This window comes from Athene cunicularia, assembly GCF_003259725.1.
Source record: "Athene cunicularia isolate RWA chromosome 1 unlocalized genomic scaffold, athCun1 chr1_part1, whole genome shotgun sequence".
NCBI classification, from domain to species: Eukaryota; Metazoa; Chordata; class Aves; order Strigiformes; family Strigidae; genus Athene; species Athene cunicularia.
Window position 1 is genome coordinate 90,626,942 of NW_020799091.1, and position 22,612 is coordinate 90,649,553.

General features: G+C 43.4%; 1 protein-coding gene across 1 annotated transcript in view; it reads left to right on the top strand.

Moving 5' to 3' along the window:
- TSPAN7 (tetraspanin 7) overlaps window positions 1-22,612 on the top strand; it is a 96,384-nt gene that overhangs the window by 63,299 nt on the left and 10,473 nt on the right. The window contains exons 2-5 of the mRNA XM_026842032.1: window positions 12,680-12,868; window positions 15,083-15,157; window positions 16,623-16,718; window positions 18,558-18,713. Of these exons, the coding sequence (XP_026697833.1) occupies window positions 12,680-12,868; window positions 15,083-15,157; window positions 16,623-16,718; window positions 18,558-18,713 (516 nt within the window). The remainder of the gene's footprint in view (window positions 1-12,679; window positions 12,869-15,082; window positions 15,158-16,622; window positions 16,719-18,557; window positions 18,714-22,612) is intronic.

Here is a 22,612-nt window from a genome sequence, read left to right on the forward strand (position 1 = left end):
TGCTTGCACAATTTCCCTGTGTTTCTCCCAGGCTATCTCTCCTTGCTTTCAATGCAGTCACTGCATTGCCCAAGAGAAGTGAAAAAAGAGGTGGGCACTGTCATCTTGGCGTGACTGATGAGGTGTGACGTTCTCCTTTCTGTGTTCATCCATACCTAGGATGCCAGGACTGGATTCCTCTGTGTGCATTCTGCCTGATGTCAAATCTAGATAGTGACTTCATTGCCTCTCATTGACTCCTCCCATCCCAAAGGTTGCCTGAACCATTAAGAGTGGTTTTAGTTAGGTTTAATTGGAGTGCCAGAAGGCTTGCTCTTCCGTTTGTCATGTACAGGAACACCATCTCTGCTTTCCTGTCCATTAGCCTTTTGCTGTGCTGAAATTTAGTTGCAGTGTGGTGAACACTCCTTGAACACTGTAAGTTTGGATGACATTCATGGATAAGCCATATCCAGACTTCGGTCTGGATATAGACAAATACAAGACAGACTGGGCCCTCTTTGGAGCAAATACACAATAGAGGAAGAAGGATATTCAAGAAAAATTGAGGAAAGAGCAGCTTAGTTGCAGATGAGGTTTCAGCAGTGCAGGTGCAGCATTTGCTGAGCATCTTGGAGGTGTGTTGACCAGATACATGCTACAAAGATGCTGTCTCACTGCTGCATAAGGTGTTCATGGTTGGCCTTCGTTGTCATCATGTCCCCTTCTTGAAAGGGGATGGAGACAGGGAATGTGAAACACCCATCAGTGCAATGTCAAGCTTGAGAAGCGTTCTTAGTCCTGGCTTTGTGCATTAGCCTTTGTCCAGCTGCTGGCCCTTGAAAGATGAGCTCTGTGAGCCCGATTGGTGACAAGGGAGGCTACGTATGTCTGCTGTGTCTAACCACAGCTCAACAGAGAAGGTGTGGGTGAGGGGAGGTGAGGCCCGGTCCCACGTCTTGGACAAACACATGACCTGTGGCTAGCCACCCACCTGAGGTGCATGGTCCTGCCTGATGCAGACTGCAGCTCTGCAGAAGCTCTGGCTGCTGAGCAGGTTGAAGCTGAAGCCATCCAGCCACTCTCCAGAAAGAGTCTGCGCCCCCACAAACTCATTCTGAAGCAGCCTTGCCCCTCACCAGCCTGGTTTTTGTTCTGGTGACCACCGTGCAACTTCTTCACAAGTGACCACAACTGACATGCATGCGTAGGACCTGTGGCACAGGCAATAAATCAGTATTCAGGAAGCGCAAATGGCCACAGGGCTCTAAGCCGTGCTCCACAAGCTAACACCTTTCTCTAATTACGCGCTTTAGCTTGCAGAGTGGGATGCCGCTTTTGATGTCTCCAAACTGTAAGTTCTTTTTCCTTAGACGTTCAGTCATGCATATTTAAAGATACGTTTCAAGAAATTAGGTCTGAAAATTCCCAGCAGAAATGTATTTTTGCATTTTATTTTTATCTGGAGATGACCACTTTTTTGTCTGCAACTGACTTAAAAGATACATCAATTAATAGAGCCACTGGTGACTAAACTGTAAACCAGAATATTTTCTCTCATTTAATGAAGTGTCTTACATAAAAATAAGAATAAGCCTCATGATGAAGAACTTAATTTTACTAGGATTTCCAAGTATTTTTCTGTAAGTGCAAGCTGCAATAAAGCTGAGTTTTCGCCATAAGAATATGAGTGTTTATTATAACCATTCATTATGTGCATGGTCTTAGGTAGGAGATCAGGTCCCAAATCTCATTATTCTTCCTGAATCTTCCCACAAGTGACATGTAATTGATTATTTCCTTATAGGAAAATTTTGTAATAATAGGTATTTGCTACTATATTAGCAAGAAATTATTAGTTTTGAGCCATGCTGCAAGGGTGTTTTCAAGCTCTTGTGTTCTGTGTCCCCACACACTGCACTCTTTGTTAGTGCTTTAGGTCTTCCTGGGCCATATCCAATTCTTCATCTGGCAGCAAACAAAATTACTGATGTTTTCTTCCCTGCTGCTCATTAAACAGCAAAGTTGCAAGAAGAAGGTTGCAATCACCCCTTTGTGATTTTTTTAACCTGTTTTCCCTACAGAGTAAATGACACAGCCCTAGTTGTCATTTCTGCCGCAGCCTGCATGGGAAGTATTATATACCTGTATGGTTAGTGTATGGATGGGTGGGCATTCCGGGAAACAGCTGGGTTGTATATACAATTTGCATTTTCTGTCAGAGGTCATTTAACTCTACTTCCTTGTAGCTGATAGAGGCACTGTTAGGGGCAAATACACACTCTGTTGTCTGCAGAGGTGGTGATGAGTAGCCAGATCAGCTCCATGCTAACTTATTCCTCACTTCAGCATCTATCTGAGAGTCATTATTTTACCTTCTTTTCTGTTGTTTTTTTTTTTACGAGCAATACAATTTGACCTCTAAGGACATTAATCTGGTGTCAGCTTACTCAGGAAAACTATTTATATGCTTGTAATAGTGTCTCAGCAAGAAAAAACACTGAACCTTAAAAATATTTTTGAAAATAAATAGGACAGTAGTCCACTTACGGAAAGCAGCTGTGCAAGAACAGGTTGTTAAGCTGTTAGACATCAATGTTTAATCAAAATCTCCTCCACTATATTTGAGAGCAAGTCTGGTGGGTGTCCCCTGACCCAGGTGCACCAGATACTCAGTTCTGACCTGGTGGTGACATGAGAGCAGAGGCAGGATCCTTGTTGCCGTAGTTTGCACATGCTGGTATCCCTGATGATGGTTTCTGCAGGGAGGGCATGGGCCAGTAGTTTTAATATACAGGAATCGCAGTTTTGGATGGAAACAGCAAGAGCTGTGGTGGATAATCAGTTCTGTGACAGCAGCTAGTACTAGATGAATGCTGAGCAGCAGGGATCAAACTCAAATACATGGGACCATCGTGCTGGACATCCTGCACGTGCAACAGGAAGGGACAACCCTCAGCCCAAAGAGTTTCAGCCTACCTAGGTGAGACAGGCAATGGATCTCAGAGGGGAATGTAATCTAACAAATTAATCTTATGGCATTTTTTCTTTAAAACCTTTTGTCCGGATTTGCTTAAGAAGAGATTATTTAGATGGGGAGCTCTGGCAGGAAAGGAGAGAAAGAAGAGGGACAGGCCTGAGTTAGAACAGCAGGGAGACAAAAAACTGTCATGTCAGGTTCTGAGGGATGTATTAAGAAATGGTGAAGTCAAGAACTGCACTGCTCTAGAGCAGTTATGTATCAGAATGGCCACTGAAGGTGTTTTCTCTTAACACAGTGACCTTTATGGACTGTCTCCCAGTTTGCAAATGGTCCAGAAATGGCTTGTAACTTTTTCTTGAGTAGAGTCTTCACTGAGTAGAGTATAATTATAGCTGATTTTAAAAGCAGACAAGGAAGTTTTACTAGAAACGTTTCTGTGTATCATCAGAATTTATTTTTTTAAAAGTATCATTTTTAGTGGAAATACTAGCAGCATCATTGGTGATTACACCTTTGGTGGTGGTTCTGTGTTTGACTTTTTTTCCATAAATAGGCATAATTTTTTATTTTTTTCCAGAGGGGACATAAGGACATGAAAGGGTTGCCTTTTCCCAAAGATACAGCTCATGACATCTTCATTTCTTATTAGCTCCAGCAGAGGTCGACCCTGTGCAAAAGGTAACCCAAGTTGGTTTTGTAAGCATAGTCAAGATCACCAGATACAAGAACAGAGAATTCGGCTGTGTTGCCGGCTGATGTGCATCTCCATGTTGCATCATATCTTTTCTTACTGCTTTGCTTCTGCCTCTGAAAAGCTGACATTGAAGCTCAAAGGAAGATTTATGCTTGTTTTAGTCACCTGCCTGCCTGATGAGAGCCCAGAGGCTGAGGCAGGAGAAGATTCAAAGCCAGCCACTGCCATTGCTTTGCAGGCTGTAAAGCAAGAACATTTTGAATGTGATCCCTTGCCTATTTTGGGAAAGTTATAAAATTTTCAGAGGTAGGCCAGTTATTTTTAAGTTTCTCTGTACATGCTTTTAATGCAGGATTTGCTCTGGATGCTGTCAAGGTCGACACTTTTCTTCTTGAAAGTTTCCCACCTTTGGGGAAATGTCTGGTAGATCTAATTAGCCATGTGCCTTGGTCCTCTCTCAATTCCTCACAGTCTGCTAAACCTATCGCTAAACCTCTCAGCTTCAGTCAAGATGGATTGCATTAGTTCTTGTCTGCCTTCCCCTAGCTTCATCCATTTTATGTACAGACTTTCTCTAGCCTGTGTGAGAAGAAGATTGCAGTAGAGCTATGCAGAGACAGTGTACCTCTAGCAAAGTGCAGGAAGGCTGGTGTTTGGAAAAGGAAGCATCGGAATCAAGGAGCTGAAAATATCAGGAGCATGAGTATTTTCATTGCATCTGTCTCTTTTCTACCTCTTTGGATCTCTTTAAGTTGCACACATTTTGCATTTATTTAGCAAGGTTGCAAATACAAAATGAAATAGAAAAATTATCCCTAGAATGAGATTCTGATTAATGAAGCTACCCTCCTACATCTCATTTCTGTGGATAAAAAACTGGTCTAGGGAAATGCTGAGCTCTTCCCGCTGCTTTTGGAAACAGTAGGGATTGCTGTGTGCTCCATATCAATCAGGGTTGGGTTCCAAGTTTTATTGTGCCAGAGTTTAAGAATCAAAATAGCTGACATCTGTAATGAACACTAGGACATGAATCGTGTAGACAAACTAGCAATTACTGCTGCAAATTTATCTTTACCTTTGTAAATTATAAACTTCAGATGTTCTGTATGGAAGCCCTATATATAAATTAGTTCCTTTGGATTTGGGCCTTTTGAATCTCTGTGGATGTGAGACGTAGTAGCTTTCATGTCTCAGTTTAAGGCAGCAGCTCACTGTACCATGCTGCCAATGCTCTGTGAGATTTGGGGTATGAAGACAACAAACTCAGTTAGGATGTAGTGCGGATTCAGTTTAAAGGAGCACATAATGTTTTCCTGCCTAATTCTGACAGAATGAAAGATAGTGCACTTTCAAAATTATTCTCTTGATCCTCTTCTCTTATTTACATATTTCATTGCTGTTACCCAGAAGGAGGGGCTTGATACTTTAATCTTTGTCCCAGCACTATTAAAAGAAGTAGTTCTTAGACATTTTTCTGTTGCCCTTTATTGAGAAACTCCTGTGTTTAGCATTAGTTCTGATTTCAGCAATGTTCAGCGTTACCAGAATATATCACTCTCTCTGCCTCCTGTAAAGCTGCAGCACATAACTTTCTTTGTACTGATGCTGTTGGCCATATCTTTTCTGTGTGTCTCTTAAAAGCAGATGGTTTATTGGACAAGTGAAGTTAGACCTAATATTTAGTTCAGTTGTATTTCTGCGTGCCTGTAGTATATTAACTTTTTCACCACATTCAATCAGCTCCAGAACTGGGGAAAATACTGCAGGTAGCACTGGAAACATCTGTACTAATGCTGAAGGAAGGCTAAAGAGCTAGAAGGCCTGCCTTTGACTGAAGCCAGTGACTATGGGATGTGTCTGTGATACCATGCTTGAGGAGAGGCAGGACAAGGAAAGCAGACATGCTTTGGTGGTCCTTGCACAGTCTTGCGGTCCTATTGACAATCCTCAGTTCATTCAGATGCAAGAGTAAATGTGTGATACACAACATAAATGTAAGATACACAGGGATGTTAGCCGGGAAGGAGCAGGAAAGCATAATGGTGCTTGGGAGGCCAGTGAGGTTTGAGCATGATGCAGATGGCCAGAGCAAGGGGTAGAGCTGGTTGGGGAGGTTTTTTCCCAGTTTTTGTTTTGGTTGGGTTTTTTTTTTAAGCTAGAACATGTCAATTCTTCTAGATTAAAACACTCCATGGGAACATCTAGATTTCAGTGGAGTTTTTCTTAGAATATGAGCAGGTGGCCTACCTGCTTCATTTCCTGCCATCTTGTCCGTTGTGGCTTTCTGGGGTGTGTTTGCCGAACCTCAGTTCAGACACAATGAAATGTGAGATATGCTAGCACTAAACAATGCAACTTCTAGTTGCATGTACTCTTTACAATCCTTGCCCTGCTTGGATTATCTCCTATGTTGTTTTTTTTTTTAAATGTTTGACCTAAATGAAGGGCAGGGCTAATAATGTTTTATTGAATGCTTCATCTCAGGTTTCCTGGCTGAGGAAACATGAGTCTAGGGGCTTCCACTGCAGTGAATTTTTGTAAGGAAGACATGATCTACCTTTGATGAAATAGCTTTCTGCTAATGTTGAAGGCTCAAGAAAGAACACAGCAAAGAACCAGAAGTTGCGGCGTGTGGGGTTTTTTTTCCTTTTATGGTCCCAAAAAGAAATACTGATTCAGGGTTGCTGGTCTTGAAAGGTCGGTGCAGTAACGGTGTAAGAAAGGGTGCCTTAATTTTCTCAGCTTCCCTCAGTTGGGCATGTCTCTGCCCATGAACCTGGAGCAGGTATCAGTAACTTGCAAACTTTTGCTTTGCCAAGATGACAGCGACTTCTCCCACCCAGGGGCAAGCAGGAGAAAAGAGCTGCGCTGCCTGATCCGGTGGTGTGCTGTGCTGGCAGCGGGCAGGAGCAGCCCCGGGGCTCTCAGCCTGTGGCTCCCATGTCAAGAAGGGTTGCCCTTGTGCTGGAACACCATTACAGCAACAACACTGGCAGTGGGGCAGTCACTAAAGCAAAAGAAGAACTGACTTGGTGGTGACTGCTAGCGGGAGGTACTAGGGGGGAAGGGGGTGGCGGGTTGGGGATGGAGGATGCTTCAGGCAGGGCACGACACTTTCATGGCTGGGTCGTTTCCTTGCTGGGTGGACTCCAAGGCACCTGACAGCAGCTGCGCACCAGGCTGGAAGGGGAGCACCATATGTCAGGAGGCAAAATGAAGCGCTTCAGCCTGGAAACAGATGCAGAAAGGGAGCATGCATCAAAATACTGAGATGTGGGATGGTTTGCAAACATTAAAAATAGTCAACAAAAGCCAGCACAAACCACTTGCAAGCCCATTCGTGGATGTGAAACATGTCCAAATTTCTGGGGCTTGTTATGGCAGTAGAAACTGGCCCTGAGCATGGATAAGCCAGGCCTGCCCTGGCTGCTGGCATGAATCTCTCTTTCACAATATTGTCTGTTTGGGGATGGATGCGTGCTTTGACTATTTAATCCAGGTGTGGGCTATTGCTGCTTAAACCAAGGTTTGTATAAAGTCCAAGGAAATTTCAGAGCTTTTTTCTGAGTCAGAGCATTGTGTTTGTTTGTGACAGGCCTTGAAACCTGGTGTTGCAGGGTTTTTTTCTTTTTTTACGTTCCCTTGACTACACTAGAGTACAGGACAACACAAAAAGATGGATAACTTCATCATGTAATAATCACAGCTTTGCTTTTTCCATCCACGCTCGTAAGTTTTACATCCATAAGCGCTGAGGGTGTGTTTCACCTGCCTGGTCCTGGTTGTGTGCAGCCTACATGGCTCTGCCTCAGGCCCCCCTGCCTTCTGTGGGACCCAGCAGTGTGACAAAGGGGGTGGTCAGAGATCTGCTTTAGGAAGGCAGGGTCTCCATGTCAGGGGTCCCAGCAACGGCGATGAGTGAGTGAAGCTCCCCAGTGCAAGCTGTGAGCCAGGGCACTGTAGCCCAGCCCTGGAAGTTGCTCTGTGGGCTTCATTAATCTTTCCCCAAGAGCATCAACCTGCTCACAGGACACCCCTTGGCCTCCTGCCTGTGCAGGAGCTCCTGCCTTGCACTGTGCCATGGAGGCAAACCCGTCATTAGCCACTGGGCGAGGGGATGGTGTGGTACATGACAGATGGTAAATCTTGAAAATTGCTGAGCTATCCAGGCAGCCCTTTCCTATGCGTCCTTTGTCCGATCTACTGCCTCTGTGCGTATTCAGACTCTGATCTTGCAACCAGCAAAAAACCCAGCAACCCATGAAGTCTGGTATTGCATAAAACAGGGCTGAGGCTCAGAGGGGCTGCTCTGACCCTTCTGCCCCCCAGGGGCTGTGGGGAGAATGGGGTCTCAGCCCTCCAAAAAGCAGCTGTTGACAATTCTCCCACAGCTCCTTACATTTGGGCAGGATCTCTCCTGTAGCGACTTTTTAGAAGCAAAAATATTTTTTTGCCTTTGCTAATGCTTTTTTTTCTGTACTACTCCAGATGTCTCAGTTGAAGCATCACAGGCTCTGCAACTGCCAGTTCGTTTCTTCTGTGTGTGCTGAGGATCTGGAGTGGGGTTGTGCCACCCTTCTAGCACAGGTTGTCATCATACCATTTCCAGGACAAATCTTAATTCTTGGAGGGGCCATATGAAAGCCAGGTTTTGCTGTAGAAGTCCACCAGTGAAGTGAGACTGCTGCTGTGTTGCTCCATGTGTGCTGGCTGTTGCAGGTGTTTACACATAAAGCTGCTCTGGGTGGTGAATCTTGGCTTGATGGTACTCTAAAAGTCAAAAGGCTTGTGGTCACTCTCCTTTGACAAGATATCTGAAATATTTTGTATGTCTCCAGGAGAAGGTGTATCTATCATATCCATATATCTGTCTGCCACTGTTTGTCACGGTCCACTCGGTGGACTCGTGATGGTTCGTTTGCTACGATCTCAAAAGTGCAAAATTAAGGTGACCAACACCAAAAGGGATAGCAGTAATAAACCAGTGAAACTTTATTGTGTTGCCCGTGAAGCACCACACGATAGAGATGGGTGAAAGGAAGGAGAAAAGTAAAGTTTTAGAGAGAGGAGAGAGAGAGGTTATAGCTACCACCGCCAATCTCACGACGTCCTAACGGTCCCGAGTCCAGCTGATGCTGTGTTGTCGATCGTCGTGGTCCTTGGTGGGGAAGCTTCCAATTTTCATTGTCCAGAAGTCATCCTTTTATGCTCAGTAACACACCTTGCTCCACCTCCGCCTCGGGGGTCTCCGCCCTTCTGGAGGGAGGCCATCACACATGCGCAGGGAGGGGCGTCTGAGGCGTGGTCAGTCTTGTAGGCAGGTAGCCTTCCATCAGGAGGGGTGTTTTGGTATTATAATGAAGCAAAGTTCATCTAAGGTTCATGATTTCTTCATCGATGTTATGTCAACAGTTGCAATCCATCTTTTTTTGACAGTGGCTATGCGATTATCTCTAACATCTCTGGCTGGGCCCAGGTACTGAACAATAGCCCAGCACTCTTGGTACTGCACGGCTCAGGCGCTGCAGAACAGCCCAGCACTGCCTGCACCACACGGGTCAGTGCTCAGGAGAACAGCCCAGCACTGCCTGCACCACACGGGTCAGTGCTCAGGAGAACAGCACAGCACTCGCTGTGCCACACAGTTCTGCATTCAGGAGCCTTGGCACCGCATTCCACTCCAGGGATCGTCAAGGCCAGGCAGGCTGTTGTCAGGTACCTCACTGTCCATGTCCCTGATGACAACGTTGAGACAATGCTGATCTTCTGACCGACTCTTAACACTGTTCATCTTGATGATTTCCTAAACATCTTCTGTTTTGTCACAGAATTATAGGATCATCGTCTGAATGAAGGGAGTGGGGAAGACTGCGTAGAGACTACATTGCAGGATGTGCTCTGAGTTTCCTTTTAGACCTTTCATATGTAAATGACCCACATCACGTAGCTCTCTCACCTATTGGGCCTGACCTGCAGGTCACACTGGACACAGACTGTTTAGACTGTCACGGTGGTTTCAGGTCAAGTGAAGGAATTGCTTCGTTAATCAGGTACAACCATACAGGGCTCATTTCCACAGCCTGTTGGGGCAAGAGGTAGAGTAGGAGAAGATGTGTGTAGTCATGTTGAGTGGCAGGAGCTGTGTGTATTCCTGCTGCCTTGTTTTCAGGCCAGCGCTGTTCTGATCTTCTGTCTACCCTCGTCCCTCCTGCTTTTAAACAAAACTAAAAGCCAAACCAAACAAGAAGCCAGTACATTGATTGTTCCCTTGATTGTGTGATGGAGCAGAGAGATAACAATGAGAAGTGTGTCTTGAAAATAAGGAAATAAGGTTTGCCTTTGGGTGGAGATGGGCGTTAGTCATACCACTGCTTGCGCTCTGTTAAACAAGGGTCATGAAAAAGTTTGCAGGGAAGTCTTCTAGTTTTTCCTCTTCATGCATGGAATTCCAGTCAATGCTGCTTCAACCCGAGGTGCATCTGCAGTCTTTGTGAAAACATCCCATCCCCTCTGCACAGTGCCAAACTTGCTGGGGGTTTAGACCTCACCACAAACTGGGGGATTTCCTTAAATACATGTAAATCAGAGCTCTATTAAGAAGCAGAAGGGGAATAAACCACTGAGAGGCTTTCCTCTTTTTTTGCGAAGTCTGTATGTACCATAAATTGGATAGGCCCCCCTGAGACAGGGGGAACCAAACTCTTAAAATGCTTAGTAAAGGGTGAGTAATTGTTTCAAACAGCTGAAAAAAAAAAGCTTTTTATTACAAGGCTTGAGTTTTCTTTCAGATGTGAAGCTGCTTGTTCATTTTGGCAGTGAAGGCTGCTTTTACGTCTCACTGGGGACAATGTAAAACTGTCATCAGCTCAGGCACAGAAACCAGCCCTTTGTCGAACTGGAGGCGAGAAACCAAAAGTTGTTCTGCAGATTTCCAAGTCCCTCACAGCTTGTTTCGGACTTTGCTGATTAATCTGTGCCCTCTGAAAAAGCTTTTGTTAGGGAGAAGGGGAGAGAGGTGAAGATAGTATTATGTGTGGATGGGACCAGAGTCATTGGAGGCATTTGATGCCTGTGGGTAGGTAAGCTACTTGATGATTTTTCTGACGTTCAGCTGTTGGTGGGGTACAAGAGCAAGGAATCAGAACTTTTCACACAGTTTCACTGAAAGATGGACAGAAGCTGGATTTATTCTTATTGTCACCATGGGCAGGAGAGCAGAAATCCCTGCTAATCCTGTCCCAAAGGTGTGACAGAAATGCTGACACCTGCCACAGCTGATCAGGGAGAGGGGGGGGACTTTGGGAGACAGAGGTGTGTGATGGGTTTCCCTGGCGGTGCTGCACACTGGTATGCTCTGCACAGGAGCCAGGTGGGGACATGTCTTCCCTACAGCTCTGGGAGGTGTGGGGGAAGGAAAGGGATGAGCTAGGAAGTATCAAAATTGCCAGGTGAGATTACTTTCTCTATAGTATAGAAAGGATATCCTGTCTCTGAGGACATGATTTGCTTTTGTCTGTCTGGCCTCCCCTCTTTATTCTCTCTTTCTGTGGTTTCTGTCCCTGCATCCCTTCCCCTGTATCTTTCTTCAGAGCATCTATTTTGTATCCTCCCTCCTCCTGGTATTTTTCTTAGGTGGCTCTGATTATTCAGCAGTTCTGCTGAATGCAGTTTGCTCTCTGGAGAAGGAGAAATGCTGCACCCGAGCAGCACGTGCTCCCACTGCCACAGACACAGGTCGACCAGAGGACAGGCTCCTTTGCCTTCTAGTGCTGAGCAGCAAGACAGCTGAAAGGCACAGCTGGAAGGCAGTGACAGGGGTGCACCCTGCATAGTCCTTTTCGGGCCAGCCTAGGTAAAAACGCCAAAAAGCTACTTTTTTCCCTTTGAGAAGGCTTTCTCTGAATTAATTCACATGAATGATTATGAAAAGTAGCTGAAAGATCTTACAACGTAGATCAGCTGGGATTTTTTTAGGTGCAACTTAACTGTGAACAAGTATCTTCTCCTTGAAAAACTGCAGGGCAACCCTGGTGTAATAGTATTGAACCGCAAGATTTCACAGCAGTATAAAGATGTTCACAAGACAAAACTTGGAAAGCAAACTAAAGAATACTGTCAGGACATTTCTTCTGCTTCTGCCCCTCATCAGTGGCCTGGAGAAGCTACTAAGAAGTTTTGGGGAATTTCAGGGAGCGTTTGCAGAGCTGGCACTCAGGACAGGCCCTTCATGTCCCACCTTTGGTCACGTTGTGGGAATGAGTTACGTGTGTATGGTCTTGAAGCAGGCATGTTAGGGATCAGCAGATGGTGCAGGCATCGACCCTGTTGTGGCTGTCGGCATAGAGCACACCCTGGGCTTCCCCTGTGTCCCTGCAGGTGCTGGGAGCTGGCCTGCCCCGGCTGCCCTGTGGTGTGGCAGCTTATGCTTGCATGTCTTGGGCAAGAGGCTGGGTGCTCCCAGGGCCCACGGGTGTCCTCCCACACCATGTTGGGGGGAAAGCTTCTGTGCAGCCAAGGGCAGTCATTTGCTGTATAGCCTGGGGAAGGCTCACTTGCCAGAGTAATACACTGCAAGGGATGCTCATGTTCCAGAAACTTTGGCATTAAGGATGGGATGTCAGGCAGCAGATTTCTGTGGTTCAGGCAGTTTTAATGACAAAACTCAGGTAGTTTTAGATGGTGATTGTTGGCTTTTGGTAAAAGTGATGGAGTTGGCCACCTCTCTCAGTGTGCTGTAGGAGCAGAGAGCCTGTTCTTGCAGGTGGTACACTGTGTCTTCCCTCTGCGATCGTCAGCTTTGCAGTCATTAGTCCTAGATGTTTGTCCTCCAGTGACAGTCTTAAAGTAACATCTCCAGATGCCGGAAATTAATTTTCTCTGTCCATCCCTCTGAAATTAGTAGAAGTCTTAAGGCTTCCTTCTGCCAACACATCAGCACCAATGAATCTCTTCAGGATCACTGTGTACTGGATTTGCATGCCTTCCCTGATAGCTCCTGACAGCCTTCTCCTCTTGCTTTACAGATCACAGGCGTTATCCTTCTTGCAGTTGGCGTCTGGGGCAAGCTTACCCTTGGCACGTACATCTCTCTCATTGCTGAGAACTCCACCAATGCCCCCTACGTGCTCATCGGAACGGGTACCACAATCATTGTCTTTGGGCTTTTTGGCTGCTTTGCCACTTGCCGTGGCAGCCCATGGATGCTGAAACTGGTAAGCATGCTGAAGTGCCTCAAGCAAGAGGGGAAGAGATGTTATTGATGTATTGGGATTACCACGACCACCTGCCAAGCTTCAACAGATGTTAATGTGATTTTTTAGGCACATAAGATAGATTTTATTGATCTTAATGTTCAACACATGTGTCTTTTGGACAAAGAATGAGAAAAAAAATCTTTGCCAAAACCAGTTGTTGATTGAGTATGAATGAATTTTGCTACCTCACATTGTACAGGCCCATGCATGCTTGGGAGCAGGGTGAAATGCTGCTGATGAATTAATTACTCTCTGAATAATTCTACAATTTTCTGTAACACATATGGATAGGTATATTTACAGTCTTAAAATGTCCAAAGCATCATAAATGTGAAATTTATTTGAAGTATATTTTAAAGGCGTCATTTTAATACCCTGATATGAAATCTATGGAAAAAAAAATAGTTTGATATTTTCTAAAAGCAGACCAGGCTTTCTTTTTCTCCTAACATTCACTAGACTAAACCAAGTCAGCCCCAGAAGACAAAGCTCTATATGGTATGTTTGTCCTCATCTCAAAGTAACATGGACTCGAGGTACACTAAGCAGAGGTACAGCAGCTGTCTCTATGTCTAGTTTAACCTCTCTAAGTTTCTCTACTCTGAGTTTTTCAGCCTACCTTAAAATGCAAAAAAACCTATAGGTTAACTATAGGTTAAACAAACCTATATGATCAACTGTGTTTCTAAGAATATTTAGGAGCAAAATCCTATATGTGTAATGGTTTGAATGGTGTAAATAGCACTTGTGAAGCCCTAAGATAGTGGAAAAAGACTTGACAGTACAAAGCATCTCCTGTTAAAATATTTGGGGGCTGATCTTCTAAGGAGATGGATGATTCTTCTCCAGTTTGAACTGAATTTTAAGAAAGGACATCTTAAAGAGAGTTAATTTCCTCAATTGATGGCACAGTAGGGGAGAGGTGGCAGCTGCAGATCAGTCAGCAGGTAGATGTTGGTGGTCAGTCATCATGCACCTAACGCTGTTGTAGGTGCACTACTGCTGTCTCTTGCTGGTGATGTGCTGTCAGGGTGCATGTAGAGGCTTGTTGGAGTTACTGCAGTCCAGATAGGAAAGGGATAAAGTTGAATGGTGATATAAATCCATAGGAAATCAGGCTCTACTAGTTGCTCTGTAAGTCATGTAACTTTTAAAGGCATGCCACTAACAGTGGCATGTGCTATCCAAGCATATGGTTTTATTTATTGAGACATATTTCAAAACTTTCTTTCTCTCCTGGAACAGAATACAGGCAGTGATTTGACAGCTGCATTAATTGGAACGAATGATTTTTCTAGTTTTGCCTTTACTGTTGTCCTCCCTTCCCAAATAACCTTCCATTAAAAATAAATTTTTATTTTTCCACTAAATCCTGCCAGGACTGAATTTAATTTAAAATTTTTCCTTTTTTAATTAACTGTTATTTAGCATGTGGAGAAAAAAGGTATTTTTCCCTCCAGGAGATTAAGCCCCAACTTCAAATTTTACCATCCCACTTTGCATCTTTTTCTTTGCCTTCTTTATTTCTGCTTGGATGTGTTTTTAGTATTCTATGAGTGTCTACGCGGAAAGTGCTGTTTTCAAGGTTTATTTAGCTCTGGATCCAAATGCTGCTCCTAAAGCCAAACATGGGCCTTGGCTCCGCTAAGTATTTGAGGCATCTGTCTAGTATTACTGTGAGAATATTTCCAGTTAAGTCAGTGGTTCAGTTCATTCACTGGAGAAACTTCAGGAATCAGGCAGCAAATCCCAGTCTAGCAGGGAGATAAACACAAACCAAACACTTGGAGAAGCTTATTTACTTTAGCAAAGTGCCATGTAAACATGAAGGGTCTGTCTGTACTCCTTACTGCAAGGTCAAAACCTGAGTGACTTGTATCCGTCTTTGGCATGTGAGTATGTTTTAATTGATATGAGAATGCTAAGAAATGTGGGAAGAGAAATGTCAGAAAAGCCAGTAATTAGACAATACATAACATCTGTGAGTTGTATAAACGTATATAATATATTCAGGTAATAACCTGTGTATCTGCTCCAAAAGACCTTTGGTTTCTTAACATCTTTAAAGGGTGTCTAGAGCAGAAATTTAAATTTTATGTGATAACTGAGCAGTATTTGTGGTGAGACAAAAGCCTGTCACATTCTGACTTCTCTTGCCTCCTTCATTTTCAGTATGCCATGTTCTTGTCCCTGGTGTTCCTGGCTGAGCTAGTGGCTGGCATTTCAGGGTTTGTGTTTCGCCACGAGGTAGGTGGAACTGGGTTGAGTTTGCATATGGCAGTGCCTGCCTGGCAGGAGCTGCTGAGGAGTTCTCTGGACCGTGGAGAATGTGTAGGTCGCTGAGCTCGGCAGTGCCATACACATCTCCAGGGATGTGGCTGATGTGCAACAATAACATGTACAGCTCTTAAAAACTGATGCAGTTCCAAATGAAGGGATTTAGCCAAAGCTCTTGTCCTCAGCTGCCTTTTAATTTACTCTGGAACTATCATTTTTCCTGTGTCTATCACATAAGATCTTTGCTTTTTACATATGCTGAGGGCTGCAAATAGATCAGATACTTTTCTTAAACACAGCTTCTTCAGCCAGGAAAGTGCTTGTTTATATAAGGCAGAGAGCACTTCCACAGCAGACCAGACTATGTTTTGTAATTTTTTTTTTATTTTTTTTTTTTGGGGGGGGGGGGGGGTGGAATGGGATTTTGTTTCTATCCTGACAGTAAGGAGAGATTAGAAATAGAATGAGGTAGGAAACTGGGACAGGAAGAAGCTTAAAAAAGCTTGATAATCTAGATTTGTAGTAGCACTTCAGCTTTATCCACTGTAATCAGGTCTATCTCCAGCTTTAAGTCCATGAACCTACATGCTGTTAGTGCTGAAGCAGAACAACTCCAGAGACCCTCAATATATCTTCTCTTTGTTTTTCTAGTCTCCTCTTTTGACATGAGATTTCCCTTGCCATAGGCTTTTCTGGTGTCTACCCTTGCAAGTGGTGGATAGTTTTTAATTTGATCCTGAAGTACCTGTCCATCTGCTGAGCACTGCCGTTTCATCTGTCCTAACCTGTGGCAGCCTCAGTATCAGGCTGCTGCACCCATTTGGGAGAGGCAGTCTCTTGTGAAGGTCACAGCCATGTGGGTTGCCCAAACCATCTGCTACCCAGCCCCTTTACCACCCAGTCAAAGTGCCTTTCCAGTGATATGCCTGGTCTTCTCCAGCTGAGACACTTCTTGTTCCTTACCCAAACACCTTTGGTGCTGGGGACAAGAGCTGCCACCTGGTCAGGGGATTCGTGTCTTTTGATTCCACTGGCTTCTGTCACCAAGGTGTTTGCACAAGCTTTGGCTCCCACCAGGCATCCATGAGCAGAGAGAAGCACACAGTCTCCTTCAGACTTAGTTCTGGAACAAACTGTTTGGGTAAAAAGCATCAAAGTATATCTTTCTTATAGTTTAAGTAATTTTCATTTTTTAAAAATATAGCAGTTTTCTGGGGGAGTTTTCTTTCTATGTCTGATAGACCTCACCTGAAAAATGGCATGAATGACTCCTGAGAGTTAAGAGGGAGCTCTGCCAGCTCTGAAAACACACTTTAAAATTAGCTGGAAGGGCTAGTTTGGGTGCCCTGTTAGATTCGGAAATGCATTTGCTACCTGTGATAACCACTTCAGATTTTGTGGCTCACGTGGGCTGTTTTTTAACTCATTCTCTTAGATCAAGGATACTTTCCTTAGGACATATACTGAAGCAATCCAGAATTACAACAAGAACGATGAGCGGAGCCATGCAGTGGATAACGTACAGGAAAGTGTAAGTCTAAATCTGGATATTAAAAATTAATAAAGAGAGACAAAGCATACATGCAGATTTGATCACAGAACATGACGTATGGATGGCTCAATCTGTAAACCGTATATTGCCTGCAAAATTAGAGGCTGGCAAAACTGATCTGAAGAAAAAGTATTTCAACTGACATGCTTGTCCAAGATGCTTAAGTTTTAATGAACAGCCATCTAATAAAGACAAGGCCTGTCCCACTTGCTTGTTGTTGGTCCAGATCTTGAATTAAGTTTAGGGGCCAGTTTTATCCCTGAAGAACACACTTTGTTCTTAAGAGAATCTGTCAATAGGATTATGAAACGTTGTAAATTTGTGCTGGATGAGACAAGATTTTATAATCTAGCATGCTGTGTCACTTATAAACTGCAGCAGTTCTCTTCACAGGTACAGTGAGAGGCTGGCAAAGGAGACCTAGTGAGCTAAGGGGAGAAACAGAGTGTATTTTCTCCAGAGGAAAAGGGGGTGGGCAAATGTGCTGCTAAGGTCAGCAATGAAAGCTGTTCTCCAGCCGTGCTGGAGGGATGGATTATGTTCTTGGTGGAAGAGCCTTTCTGACACACAGGGTGTGGTAGCAGGGCAGTGGGAAGTTGCCTTGCCTTCCAGCAGGGCACAGGGCATGAGCAAATGCCACAGCATGACCAAACTAATTGGAGATGCCTGCCACAAGGGACCAAGTCCACCAACTGCAACACAGAGCAATAAAAATCACATTTAGAATCCAACTGGAAACTGCGCTGTAGCAAGAAGCTGTCCCCTCAGCTCATAATACATTCTATGAGCTAGTTTGCTTTTTTTGTATGATTGTAACTTGCTGAACGGATGATATTGTAATGTAATTGTATTGATGGCTTCTAGATCTTCTTTAGAAATTACAACTATTTTGTTGGACCCCTCAGCGTGTTTGAAACTTTGCCTCTAACCTGGCTTCTCCAGGTTAGCAGATTACTGCACTGCTCTAAACTGAGTAAAATCTGCCATCAAATTGTCTATTTGCCTAGTGTTAACCTGTATTTTAAACTTCTGATTCCTTGGAGTTGGATAAACTAATTTGTTTTGAGTAATTATTCAGTGTTTCTGTCGTAGCAAAATGTTAATTTCATTTGTAGCTCTGTTTTTACAGGAACTGCATTTATAAGCCCTTTTCATGCAGAAAATTCAGCACGTACTCCATATCTTTGAGTGATTGTCTTCTAGCTTAACATCTAGAGCATAACATCCTTCCCAACTTACAGTTTTTCAGCTGGTTTCATAGACACACTCTGTGACCATATGGGCTCTTTCTATTCATGGCGCAGTGAATTTTCCTATAAATTATTTTGGTGAGTTAGAGAGGATTGCTTCACCTTAGCAACTGAAACTAGTTCGACACTATGTGTTACATGTAATTATTTGTAATGCTTTGGGGTTTTTATGGCCATTTTTTTGTGAGGCTCTTTCTTTAATTTCCAGGATCACCTTTAATTGAATAAATAAATAAGCAAAGGATACAAAAAAAATTTTAAAAGCCCCAACAGACTTTCAACTGAAAAAGATACTTTTATGGCTGGACCTTGGTCAAATGTCAGAAATAATAGCTGTGCTCGTAAAATGCCTTTTTTTAGTAGGTTGTCTGCTCTGATCTTTTGTAAATTACATTCCTGATACTTCTGTGATAAATGGGGCAGGAGGTGGTTTCTGCTTTCCAGAACTGGAGACAACCTGTTTGTATTTTGATTATGAGCTTATTAAGTGGGCAGTGATGAATCTGTACTAGTTTTAATTCTGATTTGTTTGCGTGTTTGTTTTAAATCTGCCTCTTATTCCTCACAGCTGAGCTGCTGCGGCATTCAGAGCTACACCAACTGGAGCACCAGCCCTTACTTCTTCAAACATGGCATCCCTACAAGCTGTTGCATGAACTCCAGTGACTGTAATACTCAGGACCTGCGCAACATGACCGTGGCTGCCACTAAAGTAAACCAGAAGGTACCAAGTAACGTTGTGCCAGAGGCAGTTTTTATGAAACCATCCAGTACACCAGTGGAGCGTATGGCTGCTTACAGTTGCCTTTTGTTTCAAATGGTTGGTCGATAATGTGTGTATTGGGCTGGAACGATGGTAAAGATTGGCTTTGCCCCCCATCTTACTTTCAAATTCTTTAAGTTGATGTTTCTCACATGACCAGGTGCAGTGACATTTCTGATGAGGAGGGGATTTGTTCCCCTTTCTCACAGCAGAGGTTGAGGTACGGCACTGCACACAGAAGCGACACCGGCTGGGCACAGGCACGTGTGCTCGACTGCCCTTGAGGGTTAGGCTGGTCAGCACTTTTCTGCTTCTCTGCTCACTCCTGAATGCTGTAGGGTTTTGTTGAGGACAGAGATGTAGCTAGATGGAAGGAAGGACAGATTTTGCTCTTGCTTATGTTCAAACAGTAATTTCAGTCCTGGAGCCTGTCATCCCAAGCAGAAAAGACAGGTAATTGAAAAAAGCACTGTGGTTGGCTGGTACATTTACAGTGATTCTTAAAATCTTTCAACATGTGCTGCTGCAAGTATAGCGCAGCCAAAGTGACCCCTCCCCTGGGGTCATCTGAAGGAGCAAGTTGAGGAAACAGAATAGGGTTGGGAAAGCAGGTTGAGAAAACAGGAAGAAAAGATAATTGGAGAGTAAAAATAAAGAAAACACAAAGAAAGGGATGAATAAAGGTAAAACAATGCAACATATATAGCAGACACTGCGCAGCAGAAATACAGCTCAGGTTATTGCTTTTAGTACTAGTGCATCATCAGTTCTTTCTATCTCACTTGAGATTTGCAAGAGAGGCAATAGTTTGTTGGTAAAAGGAATGATATTGTGGCCAAATCACCATGTTAAGTTGCCAACATGGCTTAGTCAGACTTAAGGAGTATTTTCTGTTTTTGTTTTCAGAGTTGAATTTAAAAAAATAAATAAAAGTTCTGAGTAGATAACAGAGGAAATATGAAAATGCCTCTCTGTCCTCTGTTTCTGTCGGTTTCACCTCAGTTACCTGTGAATCAGGAGACTGGAGTGTTGTCTGAGCACCACCTGAAACATCTTTCGTTGAAATCCAGGCTAGTGGACAATATTTTCTAGCATATGTTAAAAGAAGATACTAGAGGATTATTTTCTACTAAAGCCTTTCTTTTCTGTAATGTGAGCCACTTGTTGCAGACAGATATGGAACATTAGTGACGTCCATCTGTTAAGAAACACAGTCTCCACCAGCAAAGTAATCTTTCTGGGTTGCGTGAGTATGAAGGATGAGCCACTCCATTCAGTTGCACATTGTGAACTTGTAGTAACATTCAGGTTTTGCAGAAGTGGCAAGAAGGATCTAGGGGATGTGCAGTACAGCCAGCACCCACTGCAGGCAGAGTGCCTCCTGGGCAGCGCATCCTGAACCTCTGCTTCTGGCCACTTTCCCAGCAGGAAAGGTTTTTGATGTGACTAGCAGGTCCCACCTTTTCAGTTCAGAATGGACATGCACTCTGAACCTTACCTGGCTGCTTACCTGAGCAGGCTTCATTTGCATTCCCAGCACCAATCTGGTGTTTCCCCAGAGTGCCAGGCTTGCTCTGCATGCTCTGCATGCACAGAGAAATCCCCATCCACTTGCAAGTTCCTTTTGTCAAAGGATGCCTGCTAAATTGTAGGAAGCAGCTGAAGGATGAATGAGCTTGTGCTCGTCCAGAGCTGGTAACTCACTTCCAGCCATGCTTGTTCCTTGCTCTCCTGTCAAATGCATGAGTCACCTGACAGAAAAGGACTGCTGATTCCTCAGGAAGCAGTTGACTTAATTACTTGATTTAATTACCTAGGGGAAGTTTGGATGTCCTACAACATTGTGTCCCATTTTCTGAGATAGCCATTTGTAGTCAAAAGTTGTAAAGATTTTTATTTAGCAGCTGTGAGATCTTGGAGTTAATCCAAATGTTTGAACAAGGTGGTATGTTTCTGAAAGGGGCATGGGAATAAAAAGCAAGCAGGAGGAAATGTGTGGACCTATCCTTTCACTTCAGATAGGAAGCAAACATCATTGACTCTGACCCAAGCCCCTTGCTTACCTTGGAAATAGGCACTTTGCTCTCTGTGTTTTGGAGAAAAAGGAAAATCCATATTGTCTGTGTCATGCAAGACCCTTGTTACCATTCCTGTGGATAGGCATATTTGGAATACATCTTTCTAGTGGATCATGCAAAACTATCAGTAAGACAAATTCTCTATGAGCTAATCAAATTACTAGCAGTTTATTAAAACTAATGATGAATTAGCCAAAGAGGATTAAACTAATGATGTAACTGCAGGACTAAAAGACAACATTCCTGGATTTTCTTTGCCAATTCTGCCACTAACTTGCATAATGACCTTGGGTAAATCATTTAGTCTCTCTGTCTGTTTCTACATCTCAGATGGGACTAATACTTAACTTTAAGAGCTGTCATTAGGATTAGCTAATTAATGTTCAATATAGTGCTTTTAATCTTCAGAGTTCATTACCAACGAACCTCAAGAACTACTTCTCTCTAAATAAAGGAACAGATGTGTGGAGTCAAAAATGATCGGATACTTGCTAAATTGTCACTCTGTCCTCTGAATCAGCACCCAGATGTGCGCACACAGTGCTTCACATACTTCTGTACTATATATGCAACTCTTGGGTGATTCTTGCTCTCTCACTCCAAACACAGTAAGGACTGATCAGTTAAGCCATATTTATGCCATGTACTTCAGGAAACAGATTATTGTGATTTGGGAAAGCATAGTCTTCAAATGCGGAGAGAGAGTGATCAAAACTCTCTCACTTGCATGGTTTTTTAAACGAGATCTTCTGTCTCCCTCAAATTACCATTGCTATTAGATGTTGCATCTCTTGAAGGCTGTTGAACAGAACAGATTTCAGAAGAGCTGGGACAACGTTAAGCCGTGTCAGACAGAATGAAAGCACTGCTTGAGAAATCTAATCTCATTTCATAACATGTAAAACACACACAACTATAGTTGCTTGATGTGTTAAATAAGCAAGCTTGAGTCTGACCTACTATACACTGTTGTAGGATGTAATTAAGGATTAATATGTACACTTAAACATTTCAGAAATGAATTACAGCTGTGCTGGTACTCAGCTACTGTTAGGTTTACCACTTCATTACTCTGAGGATTAAATGTCTTCTGATATTGTAAAAGAGGTTAAAGAAATGATAGAATTTAGTTCATGAATGGCCTGTCTCTAACAAATTACATTGTCCTTTCCTTCTAGCCGTCATTTTTTACAAGCATCTAATGCTCTGAGGTCACATACAGAGTTCTTAGAGTTTTTGCAGAAGTGAGAGGTGTGTGAATGGAGGGGGAATGTGGACACTCTTCTCTCTTACAGGACAGGAGTCCAAACTGGGAAAATGAACTCATTGTTATTTCTGTTTTTTCCAACTTCTGATAAAGTGAATAAAGTTATAACCTTATAATTAGCCTTGGGACTGGCCTTAAGATGAGAGTGGTGTTGGTCATTTGAGGAAGCGTGGCAAAAGGGACTGAGAGGTGGCTTTGGATTGTGTGGGCAAATAGGTTAGTAATGAAAGAAAAAATAGATGTTAACTTTCTTTTTTTTTCTTCAAGTTTTGTGTCACTTGTTTAGATTCATTTAGGCACCACAAACCAGGAAAGCTAATTTAAAATGCTTTTTTGAGGGGTAGAGTAGATGAGGAGAGAAATATAGTGAAAATTATCATACTGAGGGGGACACCTCAGAAAAAGCCTATCCAAGAGAAGAGATGTGTATGAATCTTCTGGACCCAGTGTGAGATGTGAATTGAGGCACAAGTCAGCTGATGGAGTCAGGCTCTGATCTACAGAGAGAAAATTGG